Source organism: Salmo salar, chromosome 09 (genome assembly GCF_965601325.2).
Source record: "Salmo salar chromosome 09, fSalSal1, whole genome shotgun sequence".
NCBI lineage: Eukaryota > Metazoa > Chordata > Actinopteri > Salmoniformes > Salmonidae > Salmo > Salmo salar.
This window is the reverse complement of record NC_138299.1, coordinates 25,939,872-25,953,081: the sequence shown is the minus strand read 5'-3', so window position 1 is coordinate 25,953,081 and position 13,210 is coordinate 25,939,872. Positions and strand designations below refer to the sequence as shown.

At 41.6% G+C, this 13,210-nt stretch overlaps 1 protein-coding gene across 2 annotated transcripts in view; it reads left to right on the top strand.

The window, feature by feature from the left end:
- Window positions 1-10,705, top strand: part of LOC106610964 (protein jagged-2) — a 40,579-nt gene extending 29,874 nt beyond the window's left edge. For both annotated transcript variants that reach the window (XM_014210710.3, XM_014210709.3), the window contains 2 exons: window positions 5,894-6,053; window positions 6,170-10,705. In XM_014210710.3, coding sequence (XP_014066185.2) covers window positions 5,894-6,053; window positions 6,170-6,672 — 663 coding nt within the window. In that variant the 3' untranslated portion in view covers window positions 6,673-10,705. The remainder of the gene's footprint in view (window positions 1-5,893; window positions 6,054-6,169) is intronic.
- The last annotated feature ends 2,505 nt before the right edge of the window (window positions 10,706-13,210 follow it).

The window sequence follows — 13,210 nt, the reverse complement described above, 5'->3', positions numbered from 1 at the left end:
AGGCGTCACAAAAACCAGAAATACAGCAAAAATTAATCACTAACCTTTGATGATCTCCATCAGATGACACTCCCAGGACTCAATGTTACACAATACATGTATGTTTTGTTCGATAAAGTTATTATTTATATCCATAAACCCGATTTGACATTGGCACGTGATGTTCAGAAAATGTATTGCCTCCAAAACAACTGGTGAATGAGCACATCAATTTACAAATACTCATAAACGTTAATAAAATTTACAACAGTTATTGAAAGAGTTATAGATACACTTCTCCTTAATGCAACCGCTGTGTCAGATTTCAAAATAGCTTTACGGCGAAAGCACATTGTTCAATATTCTGAGTACAGAGCTCAGCCATCAAAGCAAGCTATACAGTTACCCACCAAGTTCTGGAGTCAACTAAACTCAGAAATAGTATTATAAATCTTCACTTACCTTTGCTGATCTTGGTCGGAATGCACTCCCAGGACTCCCACTTCCACAAGAAATGTTTGTTTTGTTCGATAAACTCCATATTTATGTCCAAATACCTCCGTTTTGTTTGCACGTTCAGATCAATAATCCAAAGGCATAATGCGTGAGCGCAAAACCCGAGACAAAAAGTCAAATAGTTCCATTACCGTTTGTAGAAACATGTCAAACAATGTTTACAATCAATCCTTAGGGTCTTTTTAACATAAATCTTCGATAATATTCCAACCGGAAAATAGCGTATTCATTACAGAGGAAAAAGAAGGAACGGCGTGCCTGTGTGCCTGCGCAGTAAACAACTCGTTGGTCTCAGGCTTGAGACAGCTCTTATTCTCTTCCCAGTAACAGTAGAAGCATGAAACAAGGTTCTAAAGACTGTTGACATCTAGTGGAAGCCTTAGGAAGTGCAAAATGACCCCACAGACACTGTAGTTTGGAAAGGCTATAAGTTGAAAAACTACAAACCACTTCCTGGTTGGACTATTTCTCAGGTTTTTGCCTGCCATATGAGTTCTGTTATATTCACAGACATCATTCAAACAGTTTTAGAAACTTCAGAGTGTTTCCTATCCAAATATACTAATAATATGCATATCCTACCTTCTGGGCCCGAGTAGCAGGCAGTTTAATGTGGGCATGTTATTCATCTGAATTTCCGAATACTGCCCCCTGTCACCAAGAAGTTAAGGAGAAGTGTGTCTATAATCCTATGCATAACACTTGTATTTTCATCAACATTTATGATGAGTATTTCTGTAAATTGATGTGGCTCTCTGCAAAATCACCGGATGTTTTGGAGGCAAAACATTACTGAACATAACGCGCCAATGTAAACCGAGATTTTTGGATATAAATATGAACTTTATCGAACAAAACATACATGTATTGTGTAACATGAAGTCATATGAGTGTCACCTGATGAAGATCATCAAAGGTTAGTGATTCATTTTATCTCTATTTCTGCTTTTTGTGACTCCTCTCTTTGGCTGGAAAATGGCTGTGTTTTTTTGTGTATAGGCGCTGACCTAACATAATCATATGGTTTGCTTTCGCCGTAAAGCCTTTTTGAAATCAGACACTGTGGCTGGATTAACCTCTATGGGCTAGGTGGGACGCAGGCGTCCCCCCCGTGGTGCACTCCATCAACAGCAGGTGCATTTCAAGAGCGGCAAATTTGAATCCAAATAAATGTCAAAATTCAAATTTTTCAAACATACAACTATTTTACACCTTTTGAAAGATAAACATCTCCTTAATCTAACCACGTTTTACGATTTCAAAAAGGTTTTACGGCGAAAGCATAAATTTAGAGTATGTTAGGACAGTACATTTACAAGAGTTGTGTGTAATGTTTTGTCAATTCAAAGACAGGGTCACCAAAACCATAAAACCAGATAAAATGATGCACTAACCTTTTACAAACTCCATCAGATGACACTCCTAGGACATTATGTTAGACAATGCATGCATTTTTAGTTCTATCAAGTTCATATTTATATCCAAAAACAGCGTTTTACTATGGCATTGATGTTGAGGAAATCGTTTCCCTCCAATAACCGGCAGTCAAGTCAGCATCACAAATTAAATAATTAAAATTAGAAAACATTGGTAAAATATTATATTGTCATTTAAAGAATTATAGATTTACATCTCTTGAACGCAATCAACTTGCCAGATTTAAAAATAACCTTACTGGGAAATCACACTTTGCAATAATCTGAGCACTGCGCCCAGAAAAATACGCGTTGCGATACAGACTAGTCGTCATGTTGGGGAGATCTAAAATCGAAAATACTATGTAAATAATCCATTACCTTTGATTCTCTTCATCAGATGTCACTTCCAGGTATCACAGGTCCATAACGAATGTAGTTTTGTTCAAAAAAGCTCATCATTTATGTCCAAAAATCTCCGTCTTGTTAGCACATGATCTAAGCCCGCCGGACTTCACTTCATGAACGAGGGGAAAAAATATATTTACGTTCGTTCAAACATGTCAAACGTTGTATAGCATAAATCATTAGGGCCTTTTTTAACCAGAACATGAATAATATTCAAGGTGGACGAATGCATACTCTTTTATAACGTATTGGAACGAGGGTACCCAACATGAACTCGCGCGCCAGGTGTCTAATGGGCCATCATCGTTCCATGGCTCTTGTTCGGTCAGATCTCCCTCCAGAAGACTCAAAACACTTTGTAAAGGCTGGTGACATCTAGTGGAAGCAATAGGAAGTGCCAAAATATTCCTCAGCCCCTGTGTTTTTCAATGGCATAGGTTTAAAGGTAATACAACACATCAGGTATCCACTTCCTGTCAGAAAATGTCTCAGGGTTTTGCCTGCCAAATGAGTTCTGTTATACTCACAGACACCATTCAAACAGTTTTAGAAACTTTAGAGTGTTTTCTATCCATATATAATAAGTATATGCATATTCTAGTTACTGGGTAGGATTAGTAACCAGATTAAATCGGGTACATTTTTTTTATCCAGCCGTGCATATACTGCCCCCTAGCCCTAACAGGTTAACAAGAAGTAAAGCTTTAAAATAGTGTATAATACTTGTATGTTTGAGGAATTTTAATTATGAGATTTTTGTTGTTTTGAATTTGGCGCCCTGCACTTTCACTGGCTGTTGTCATATCAATCCCGCTAACGGGATTCAAGCCATAAGACGTTATTCTGGCACCACCCGGCCAGGTCTCTGACCTCCTCCCTATAGGCTGTCTCATCGTTGTCGGTGATCAGGCCTACCACTGTTGTGTCGTCTGCAAACTTAATGATGGTGTTGGAGTCGTGCCTGGCCATGCAGTCGTGGGTAAACAGGGAGTACAGGAGGGGTTTGAGCACGCACCCCTGGGCAGCTCCAGTGTTGAGGATCAGCGTGGCAGATGTTTTGCTACCTACCCTCATAACCTGGGGCGGCCCGTCAGGAAGTCCAGGATCCAGTTGCAGAGGGAGGTGTTTAGTCCCAGGATCCTTAGCTTAATGATGAGCTTTGAGGGTACTATGGTGTTGAACGCTGAGCTGTAGTCAATGAATAGCATTCTCACATAAGTGTTCCTTTTGTCCAGGTGGGAAAGGGCAGTGTGGAGTGCAATAGAGATTGCATTATCTGTGGATCTGTTAGGGCGGTATGCAAATTGGAGTGGGTCGAGGGTTTCTGGGATAATGGTGTTGATGTGAGCCATTACCAGCCTTTCAAGCACTTCATGGCTATGGACGTGAGTGCTACGAGTCTGTAGTCATTTAGGCAGGTTGCCTTTGTGTTCTTGGGCACAGGGACTATGGTGGTCTGCTTGAAACATGTTGGTATTACAGACTCAATCAGGGACATGTTGAAAATGTCAGTGAAGACACCTGCCAATTGGTCAGCACATGCTCGGAGCACACGTCCTTGAAATCCATCTGGCCCCGCAGCCTTATGTATGTTGACCTGTTTAAAGGTCTTACTCACGTCGGCTACGGAGAGCGTGATCACACAGTCATCCGGAAAAGCTGATGCTCTCATGCATGCCTCAGTGTTGCTTGCCTCGAAGCGAGCATAGAAGTGATTTAGCTCGTCTGGTAGGCTCGTGTCACTGGGCAGCTCGCGGCTGTGCTTCCCTTTGTAGTCTAATAGTTTGCAAGCCCTGCCACATAAGATGAGCATGGGAGCCGGTGTAGTATGATTCAATCTTAGCGCTGTATTGATGCTTTGCCTGTTTGATGGTTCGTCGCAGGGCATAGCAGGACTTCTTGTAAGCTTCCGGGTTAGAGTCCCGCACCTTGAAAGCGGCAGCTCTACCCTTTAGCTCAGTGCGAATGTTGCCTGTAATCCATGGCTTCTGGTTGGGGTATGTATGTACAGTCACTGTGGGGACGACGTCCTCGATGCACTTATTGATGAAGCCAGTGACTGATGTGTACTCCTCAATGCCATCGGAAGAATCCTTGAACATGTTCCAGTCTGTGATAGCAAAACAGTCTTGTAGTTTAGCATCTGCTTCATCTGACCACTTTTTTATAGCCCGTGTCACTGGTGCTTCCTGCTTTAATCTTTGCTTGTAAGCATGAATCAGGAGGATAGAGTTGTGGTTGGATTTACCAAATGGAGGGCGAGGGAGAGCTTTGTACGCATCTCTGTGTGTTGAGTACAGGTGATCTAGAATTATTTTCCCTCTGGTTGCACATTTAACATGTTGATAGAAATTTGGTAGAACTGATTTAAGTTTCCCAGCATTAAAGTATCCGGCCACTAGGAGCGCCGCCTTTGGGTGAGTGGTTTCCTGTTTGCTTATTTTCTTATACAGCTGACGGAGTGCGGTCTTTACGTCCAGCATCTGTCTGTGGTGGTAAATAAACAGCCACGAAAAACTATAGCTGAAAACTCTAGGCAAGTAGTGTGGACTGCAATTTATCACAATATACTCTACTTCAGGCGAGCAAAATCTCGAGACTTCCTTAGATTTCGTGCACCAGCTGTTGTTACAAATATGCACAGACCGCCCCCCCTCGTCTTACCGGAGTGTGCTGTTCTATCTTGCCTGTGCAGCGTATATCCCGCTAGCTGAATATCCATGTCGTCATTCAGCCACGATTCCGTGAAACATAATATATTACAGTTTTTGATGTCCTGTTGGTAGGATATTCGTGATCGTACCTCGTCTAATTTATTGTCCAATGATTGCACGTTGGCGAGTAGTATTGATGGTAACGGCAGCTTTCCCACCCGCCTTCTGCGGGTCCTCACGAGGCATCCGGCTCTTTGTCCTCTGTACCTGCGTCGCTTCCTCTTGCAAATAACGGGAATGTTGGCCCTGTCGGGTGTACAACAAGTCCTGCTTGTTGTAGAAAAAAATCTTAGTCTAATCCGAGGTGAGTGATCGCTGTCCTGATATCCAGAAGCTCTTTTTTGCTGTAAGATACGGTTGCAGAAACATTATGTACAAAATAAGTTACAAATAACGCGAAAAAAAACATAATAGCACAATTGGTTGGGGGCCCGTAAAACTGCTGCCATTTCTTCCGGCGCCATTTTGGTTTAGTCCTCTCTGAAGCCTAGAGGCTGTTAGATGTCAGAATGGGGTGAGGGGCTCTGTGTCACAGTGTGTGTGTGTTTGAATGAGCAGCTGCTTTCCCAGAGAGAAGAAAGAGGAGTCTTGCTGACTGACTCACTCTTATCATTCTTCACACTGACTGGCTAGCTGGGAGCCACAGCTGGCCTGTTCTCCATTGTTCATCCTAATTAAAGTGCACAGCATCCAGCTAATCTCCCTCTGCTCCCCCTGGACTCTCTGGTCCACTTATTAGGCAATTAACTAGACCTGCTTTGTGCTCTACAGGGGCGTATGTGAGAAGTTAGGACTAGGAGTGAATCTCTCTCACCTATTGTGTTGACTCACCATTTCTCCTACTCTCTCCCTCTCCTCCAGTCTTATGATCAGGATGGTCAGGAGCGGGATGGAAACCGTGATCAGATTCAGGAGGCTGCCAGTGCCATCATCGGTGCCCTGTCCAAACGACACAACAGCACCGTCATGCTGGCCGTGGTGGAGGTCAAAGTGGAGACGCAGGTCATGCCCCAGTCTGTGGGTGAGTGACTGGACTCGACTTGGTTTAACTTTTGCATGTTTTTATACTGTGCTTCGATTAGGTAGCATTACAGTACATGATAGTAAAGTATAATTTTATGGTCTTTCTGTCTCCAGACCACCTGGTGCCAGTGCTGTGCGTGGTGTTCAGTGTGCTGTGGATCTTCTGCATCGTGGTGTGTGTGTGGTGGACCCGTAAGAGGAAAAAAGAGCGTGAGAGAGAGTCTGCAGTGGAGGACAGCACTGTCAATAACCTTCTGGAGCCGCTGAGGGTCATCTTGCCACAGCACAAAGACAACCTAGACAAAGACATTCAGTACGAATGCAAGAAACTCATGAGCCCTCCAGACCGGACGTGTGATGGGGCTGAGGGAGAGGAGGAAGAGGACGGAGAGGAGGAGCTGAGGAGGGGAGGGATGGAGCTAGACAAGTGCTCCACACAAAAGTGCTCATTGGCAGGAGTGCAGGACAGAGTGATGGGCAAAGGGGGGGTGATCTGTACGATGCGTAGCGCCCCTGTTAAAACCCACCACCGGACAGTGTACAGTCCCAAAGACAACCGGTGTAAAAACCTCAGCGCTGCCAGCTTCAGTGAGGATGTCAAAGATCATTATGTATGAGCACGGCTAGAGGTGGGACTTCTCAAACTAAAGATGATGTCTCTATCTAATAGAAAAAGACTAGCACCAATAGTAAAGATTTAAGACGTTTTACATTTCATTTGACTTTATTCTCTGTCTGCAACATGGAGCCTTCTTATTTACTTAAAACATTGCAAATTAACATTTCAGTTAATTTCAGTTACTTTCTTTTTTTGGTTTACAAATTGTTGCTCCCTTTAAAGGAGAGCCCTTTTTTTCCACATCGTGTCACTGAGAAGATTGTGTATCATGTGACTTTGGCGAGAGCACTGCCATTGGAGGCAGGCGCTGCACTACTACATTACTACTAGTGCATTTAGTCCTTATATGCCTTAACCCACACTGTGGGCATTTATTTACTTTGTTCTCTTGGTATAATAATGTCATTTGTATAAGTAAAATTATGTAAAAGGTTATATATATATATATATATATATATATATATATATATATATATATATATATATATATATATATATATATATATATATATATATATATACATACATACATACTACCGGTTAAAAGTTTTAGAACACCTACTCATTCAAGGGTTTTTCTTTATTTTTACTATTTTCTACATTGTAGAATAATAGTGATGACATCAAAACTATGAAATAACACATATGGAATCATGTAGTAACCAAAAAAGTGTTAAACAAATCAAAATATATTTTATATTTGAAATTCTTCAAATAGCCACCCTTTGCCTTGATGACAGCTTTGCACACACTTGGCATTCTCTCAACCAGCTTCATGAGGTAGTCACCTGGAATGCATTTCAATTAACAGGTGTGCCTTCTTAAAAGTTAATTTGTGGAATTGAATGCGTTTGAGCCAATCAGTTGTGTTGTGACAAGGTAGGGGTGGTATACATAAGATAGCCCTATTTGGTAAAAGACCAAGTCCATATTATGGCAAGAACAGCTCAAAAAAGCAAAGAGAAACAACAGTCCATCATTACTTTAAGACATGAAGGTCAGTCAATACGGGACATTTCAAGAACTTTGAAAGTTTCTTCAAGTGCATTCGCAAAAACCATCAAGCGCTATGACGAAACTGGCTCTTATGAGGACCGCCACAGGAAAGGAAGACCCAGAGTTACCTCTGCTGCAGAGGATAAGTTCATTAGAGTTACCAGCCTCAGAAATTGCAGCCCAAATACATGCTTCACAGAGTTCAAGTAACAGACACATCTCAACATCAACTGTTCAGATGAGACTGTGTGAATCAGGCCTTCATGGTCGAATTTCTGCAAAGAAACAACTACTAAATGACACCGATGAGAAGAAGAGACTTGCTTGGGCCAAGAAACACGAGCAATGGACATTAGACCGGTGGAAATTCAGTTTCAAATTGGAGATTTTTGGTTCCAACCGCCCTGTCTTTGTGAGACGCGATGTGGGTGAACGGATGATTTCCGCATGTGTATTTCCCACCATAAAGCATGGAGGAGGAGGTGTTGTGGTGTGGGGGTGCTTTGCTTGACATTGTCTGTGATTTCTTTAGAATTCAAGGCACACTTTACCAGCATAGCTACCACAGCATTCTGCAGCGATATGCCATCCCATCTGGTTTGGGCATAGTGGGACTATCATGTGTTTTTCAACAGGACAATGACCCAACACACCTCCAGGCTGTGTAAGGGCTATTTGACCAAGATGGAGAGCGATGGAGTGCTGCATCAGATGACCTGGCCTCCACAATCCCCCGACCTCAACCAAATTGAGATGGTTTGTGATGAGTCGGACCGCAGAGTGAAGGAAAAGCAGCCAACAAGTGCTCAGCATATGTGGGAACTACTTCAAAACTGTTGGAAAAGCATTCCAGATGAAGCTGGTTGAGAGAATGCCAAGAGTTTGCAACGCTGTCATCAAGGCAAAGGGTGGCTATTTGAAGAATCTCAAATATATTTTGATTTGTTTTACTTTTTTGGTTACTACATGATTCCGTATGTGTGATTCCATATTCCACAATGTAGAAAATAGTAAAAATAACAAAAAACTCTTGAATGAGTAGGTGTTGTAAAAGACCTTTGGAAAGCTATAAGCAGTATAACACCTGACATCAGCATTAGTTTAGAAACATAAACATATTTTCCATGACATGTCAATGCTTCTAAAGACCTTATGTATATCCCTATAACATGCCGTTTGCTCTCTCACTTCCTGCAGGCCTATGCTTTATTATTTCACTATTTGCTTTGGTAGAACGTTCCTTTAGCCCTTCTTTTATTATTTCATCTCATTCAAAGAATTGATCCAGAACTTAACAATTCATATAAAGGGAAAATATGTCCTTCCACAACTCTTTATATTACCACAAAAGTGTTTCTTTGAACAATGTATATATGTAAATATAAACATGTCTGTGTATATTTGAATTTAGTAACTTAAGTAATCCTTTTTTATTATAGTTATTCTAAAGAATAAGGTTGTTTATGTTTTGTTCGTTTTTTATGATGTCATTCCGTTTTATTAGTGTCTGTTGACACAGGCCAGGTTTTATACAGATTTATGGACAATATCCAGGGTCCCCCTTAATCACAAAAGCACTGACAGAAACACATTATTCTAAGTGCTTGTTTGTTTTGCTTTCTGATTTGATTATGTTCCAACACTTAACATTTTCAGTAAGCACAGATGTTAGTTCTAGTTCTAGGCTTGTCCTTGTCTGGTGCTTAAATTGGTGCTATCGATTGGGAGTTTCCCTTGTGAATGCTGGCTCACCATCTCCCATTCACTATGCTACTGTATGTGAACGTTAGAATGTCCTATTATAATGCAGGGGTCAGAAGAGGCTGGTGGGAGGACCTATAGGAGGACGGGCTCATTGTAATGGCTGGATTGGAATTAATGGAACAGTATCAAACATATGGAAACCACGTTTGACTCGGTCCCATTATTCCATTCGAGCCATTACAATGACCCCGTCCTCCTATAGCTCCTCCCACCAGCCTCCTCTGGCATTGGGTGTACCAGTGCATGGATAGTTTGTGTTGATCTGATACAGAAGCAGTGCTAGCGTGCTCTTATCATCGTGATTTGGGTCAGAATCAGGAGTAACTAGAATTAAATTCAAGGCCATTAAATTCATGATCAGAGCAATCCATTGGATTAATCTTTGTCTGGGCAGGAGCACTCAGTTACCCAGCCCTACAGTGGTGCATTGGATTTCTGCTTTCAATACTGGTCTAATGAAGGGAACAAGTTTTATTATTGTTGTTGTTGTGGTTGTTGTCCAGTGTTTGTATTGTATTCTGCATCTGCACTAAGAAAGAAGAAGATAATCTATTGAGCATTACCTCAGTGGTGGTAGTGAAAATGATTTTTGTTGTTCTTTACAGTTTAATATTGTAATTCTCTGACAAGAATTGTGTTTTCTATTTTTTGATGATGCAAAAATAAAATAATTCAAATCATTACCCATATCCAGTCAGCAGAATCCCACTAGCCCCAGAGAATGGGCTGAATGTGCAGAACATAGTAATTATTTTGTACAAAAGAGCAGTTGCGTCTTGGTTTGATAGTGACATTTTTGTTTGTTTTTAGAACAATCCAATTATTTATTAAAGTATTTTATACCAATATCTTTGTTTTGTCCTGTTTATAGCATTGGAATTTGAACTTATGTTTCCGTTTTTTCATTTTATTACCATTAGCATGTCACGGATTCCTCCGGAACTTTCATTACCACACATGTCCCCTATTCCCACTGATTAGTATTTATGTGCCTTTTGGTTTCCATTGGGCTGTCGATTATTGTTACAATGTCCGTTGGTGCATGTGAGTACCTGTGATGTGTGTTTTGGGCTTTCGTGCCCTTGTGGATTGCGCAGATGATTATGTGTCTCGTCCCGTGTGTTAATCATGTTTTATTTATTCGAGGTACTCCTCGCTCTTTTGTTTGGGTTTCAACCCTGTGTTTTGTGTACGTGTTTGTTTGGTCTTCGTCCCCGTGCCTTTACACGGCACGCCGTCATTTATGGTGTAATAAAAAACCCTATTACGCATTCCTGCTTCTGTCTCCCGATCCTTCTTGCCAACGTGACAAGCTCTAGCACTGGAAAACAAATTGAAATGTGTTGAAATGTAGTTTATGAAAGTTCAATCAGGAAGGCTGGTCTGAATGGCTTGTCACATTTAATTGATCTAGTAAACACAATATAATTCACATCGCTTGTTTTACCTCATCAGCATTGCAGGCATTTACTGTATATGGTAGTGTCATAATGTTACCTCGTCAGCATAGGGTCACGTCTCTCCTTTTACTTTACTATTAGCAAGCGTGCAGAATGTCATTCATCTATTAACTTCAGCCTATGAGCATGGCACACTAATGCAATTCCACCATGCTTGATGATTACCTATGGGTTCACTCGTGAAATAATCACTTTCCTTTCTTTCAACCAATGGGAATAAATCTAGGGGAGTATTCATATGTCAACTTAAACCTTGTGTCTCTCACTTGCTGTTTTGCAGCGACAGTCTTCCAACAACTTTCCACCTTTCCACCACCCCTAACTGCCCCACATAGAGCAATCTGTCATCAGCATCTGGCTCAGAGGAGCATACCTCAGAGACAAGGTCTACCCAAAACTATTCAATAAAAATCCATATTTCATTATGTCTCTGTTGCTATTCAGTTAAGCCTGTACTCAACTGAAATTGATTTGACGTGATTTCACTTTATCAATGGAGCTGAATCTGCTGCTTCTGTAGGATTCATCTTTCTGTAGCTGATTGGGTATCTATCTACAGACGCCCATTCAGAACCACCAGTAAGGTAAGTCCCTTGCATGCAGACTCCCATTCAGAACCACCAATAAGGTAAGTCCCTTGCGTGCATTCATCTGCCCTAATGCTTTACATTAGTAACATATAGTGAGGGAAAAAAGTATTTGATCCCCTGCTGATTTTATACATTTGCCCACTGACGAAGAAATGATCACAGTCTATAATTTTAATGGTAGGTTTATTTGAACAGTGAGAGACAGAATAACAACAAAAAAATCCAGAAAAACGCATGTCAAAAATGTTATAAATTGATTTGCATTTTAATGAGGGAAATAAGTATTTGACCCCTCTGCAAAACATGACTTAGTACTTGATGGCAAAACCCTTGTTGGCAATCACAGAGGTCAGACGTTTCTTGTAGTTGGCCTCCAGGTTTGCACACATCTCAGGAGGAATTTTGTCCCACTCCTCTTTGCAGATCTTCTCCAAGTCATTAAGGTTTCGAGACTGACGTTTGGCAACTCGAACCTTCAGCTCCCTCCACAGATTTTCTATGGGATTAAGGTCTGGAGACTGGCTAGGCCACTCCAGGACCTTAATGTGCTTCTTCTTGAGCCACTCCTTTGTTGCCTTGGCCGTGTGTTTTGGGTCATTGTCATGCTGGAATACCCATCCACGACCCATTTTCAATGCCCTGGCTGAGGGAAGGAGGTTCTCACCCAAGATTTGACGGTACATGGCCCCATCCATCGTCCCTTTGATGCGGTGAAGTTGTCCTGTCCCCTTAGCAGAAAAACACCCCCAAAGCATAATGTTTCCACCTCCATGTTTGACGGTGGGGATGGTGTTCTTGGGATCATAGGCAGCATTCCTCCTCCTCCAAACACGGCGAGTTGAGTTGATGCCAAAGAGCTCCATTTTGGTCTCATCTGACCACAACACTTTCACCCAGTTGTCCTCTGAATCATTCAGATGCTCATTGGCAAACTTCAGACGGGCATGTATATGTGCTTTCTTGAGCAGGGGGACCTTGCGGGCGCTGCAGGATTTCAGTCCTTCACGGCATAGTGTGTTACCAATTGTTTTCTTGGTGACTATGGTCCCAGCTGCCCTGAGATCATTGACAACATCCTCTCGTGTAGTTCTGGGCTGATTCCTCACCGTTCTCATGATCATTGCAACTCCACGAGGTGAAATCTTGCATGGAGCCCCAGGCCGAGGGAGATTGACAGTTATTTTGTGTTTCTTCCATTTGCGAATAATCGCACCAACTGTTGTCACCTTCTCACGAAGCTGCTTGGCGATGGTCTTGTAGCCCATTCCAGCCTTGTGTAGGTCTACAATCTTGTCCCTGACATCCTTGGAGAGCTCTTTGGTCTTGGCCATGGTGGAGAGTTTGGAATCTGATTGATTGATTGCTTCTGTGGACAGGTGTCTTTTATACAGGTAACAAACTGAGATTAGGAGCACTCCCTTTAAGAGTGTGCTCCTAATCTCAGCTCGTTACCTGTATAAAATACACCTGGGAGCCAGAAATCTTTCTGATTGAGAGGGGGTCAAATACTTATTTCCCTCATTAAAATGCAAATCAATTAATAATTTTTTTTACATGCGTTTTTCTTGATTTTTTTGTTGTTATTCTGTCTCTCACTGTTCAAATAAACCTACCATTAAAATTATAGACTGATCATTTCTTTGTCAGTGGGCAAACGTACAAAATCAGCAGGGGATCAAATACTTTTTTCCCCTCACTGTATAAACTACATGATGGCAATAATGCA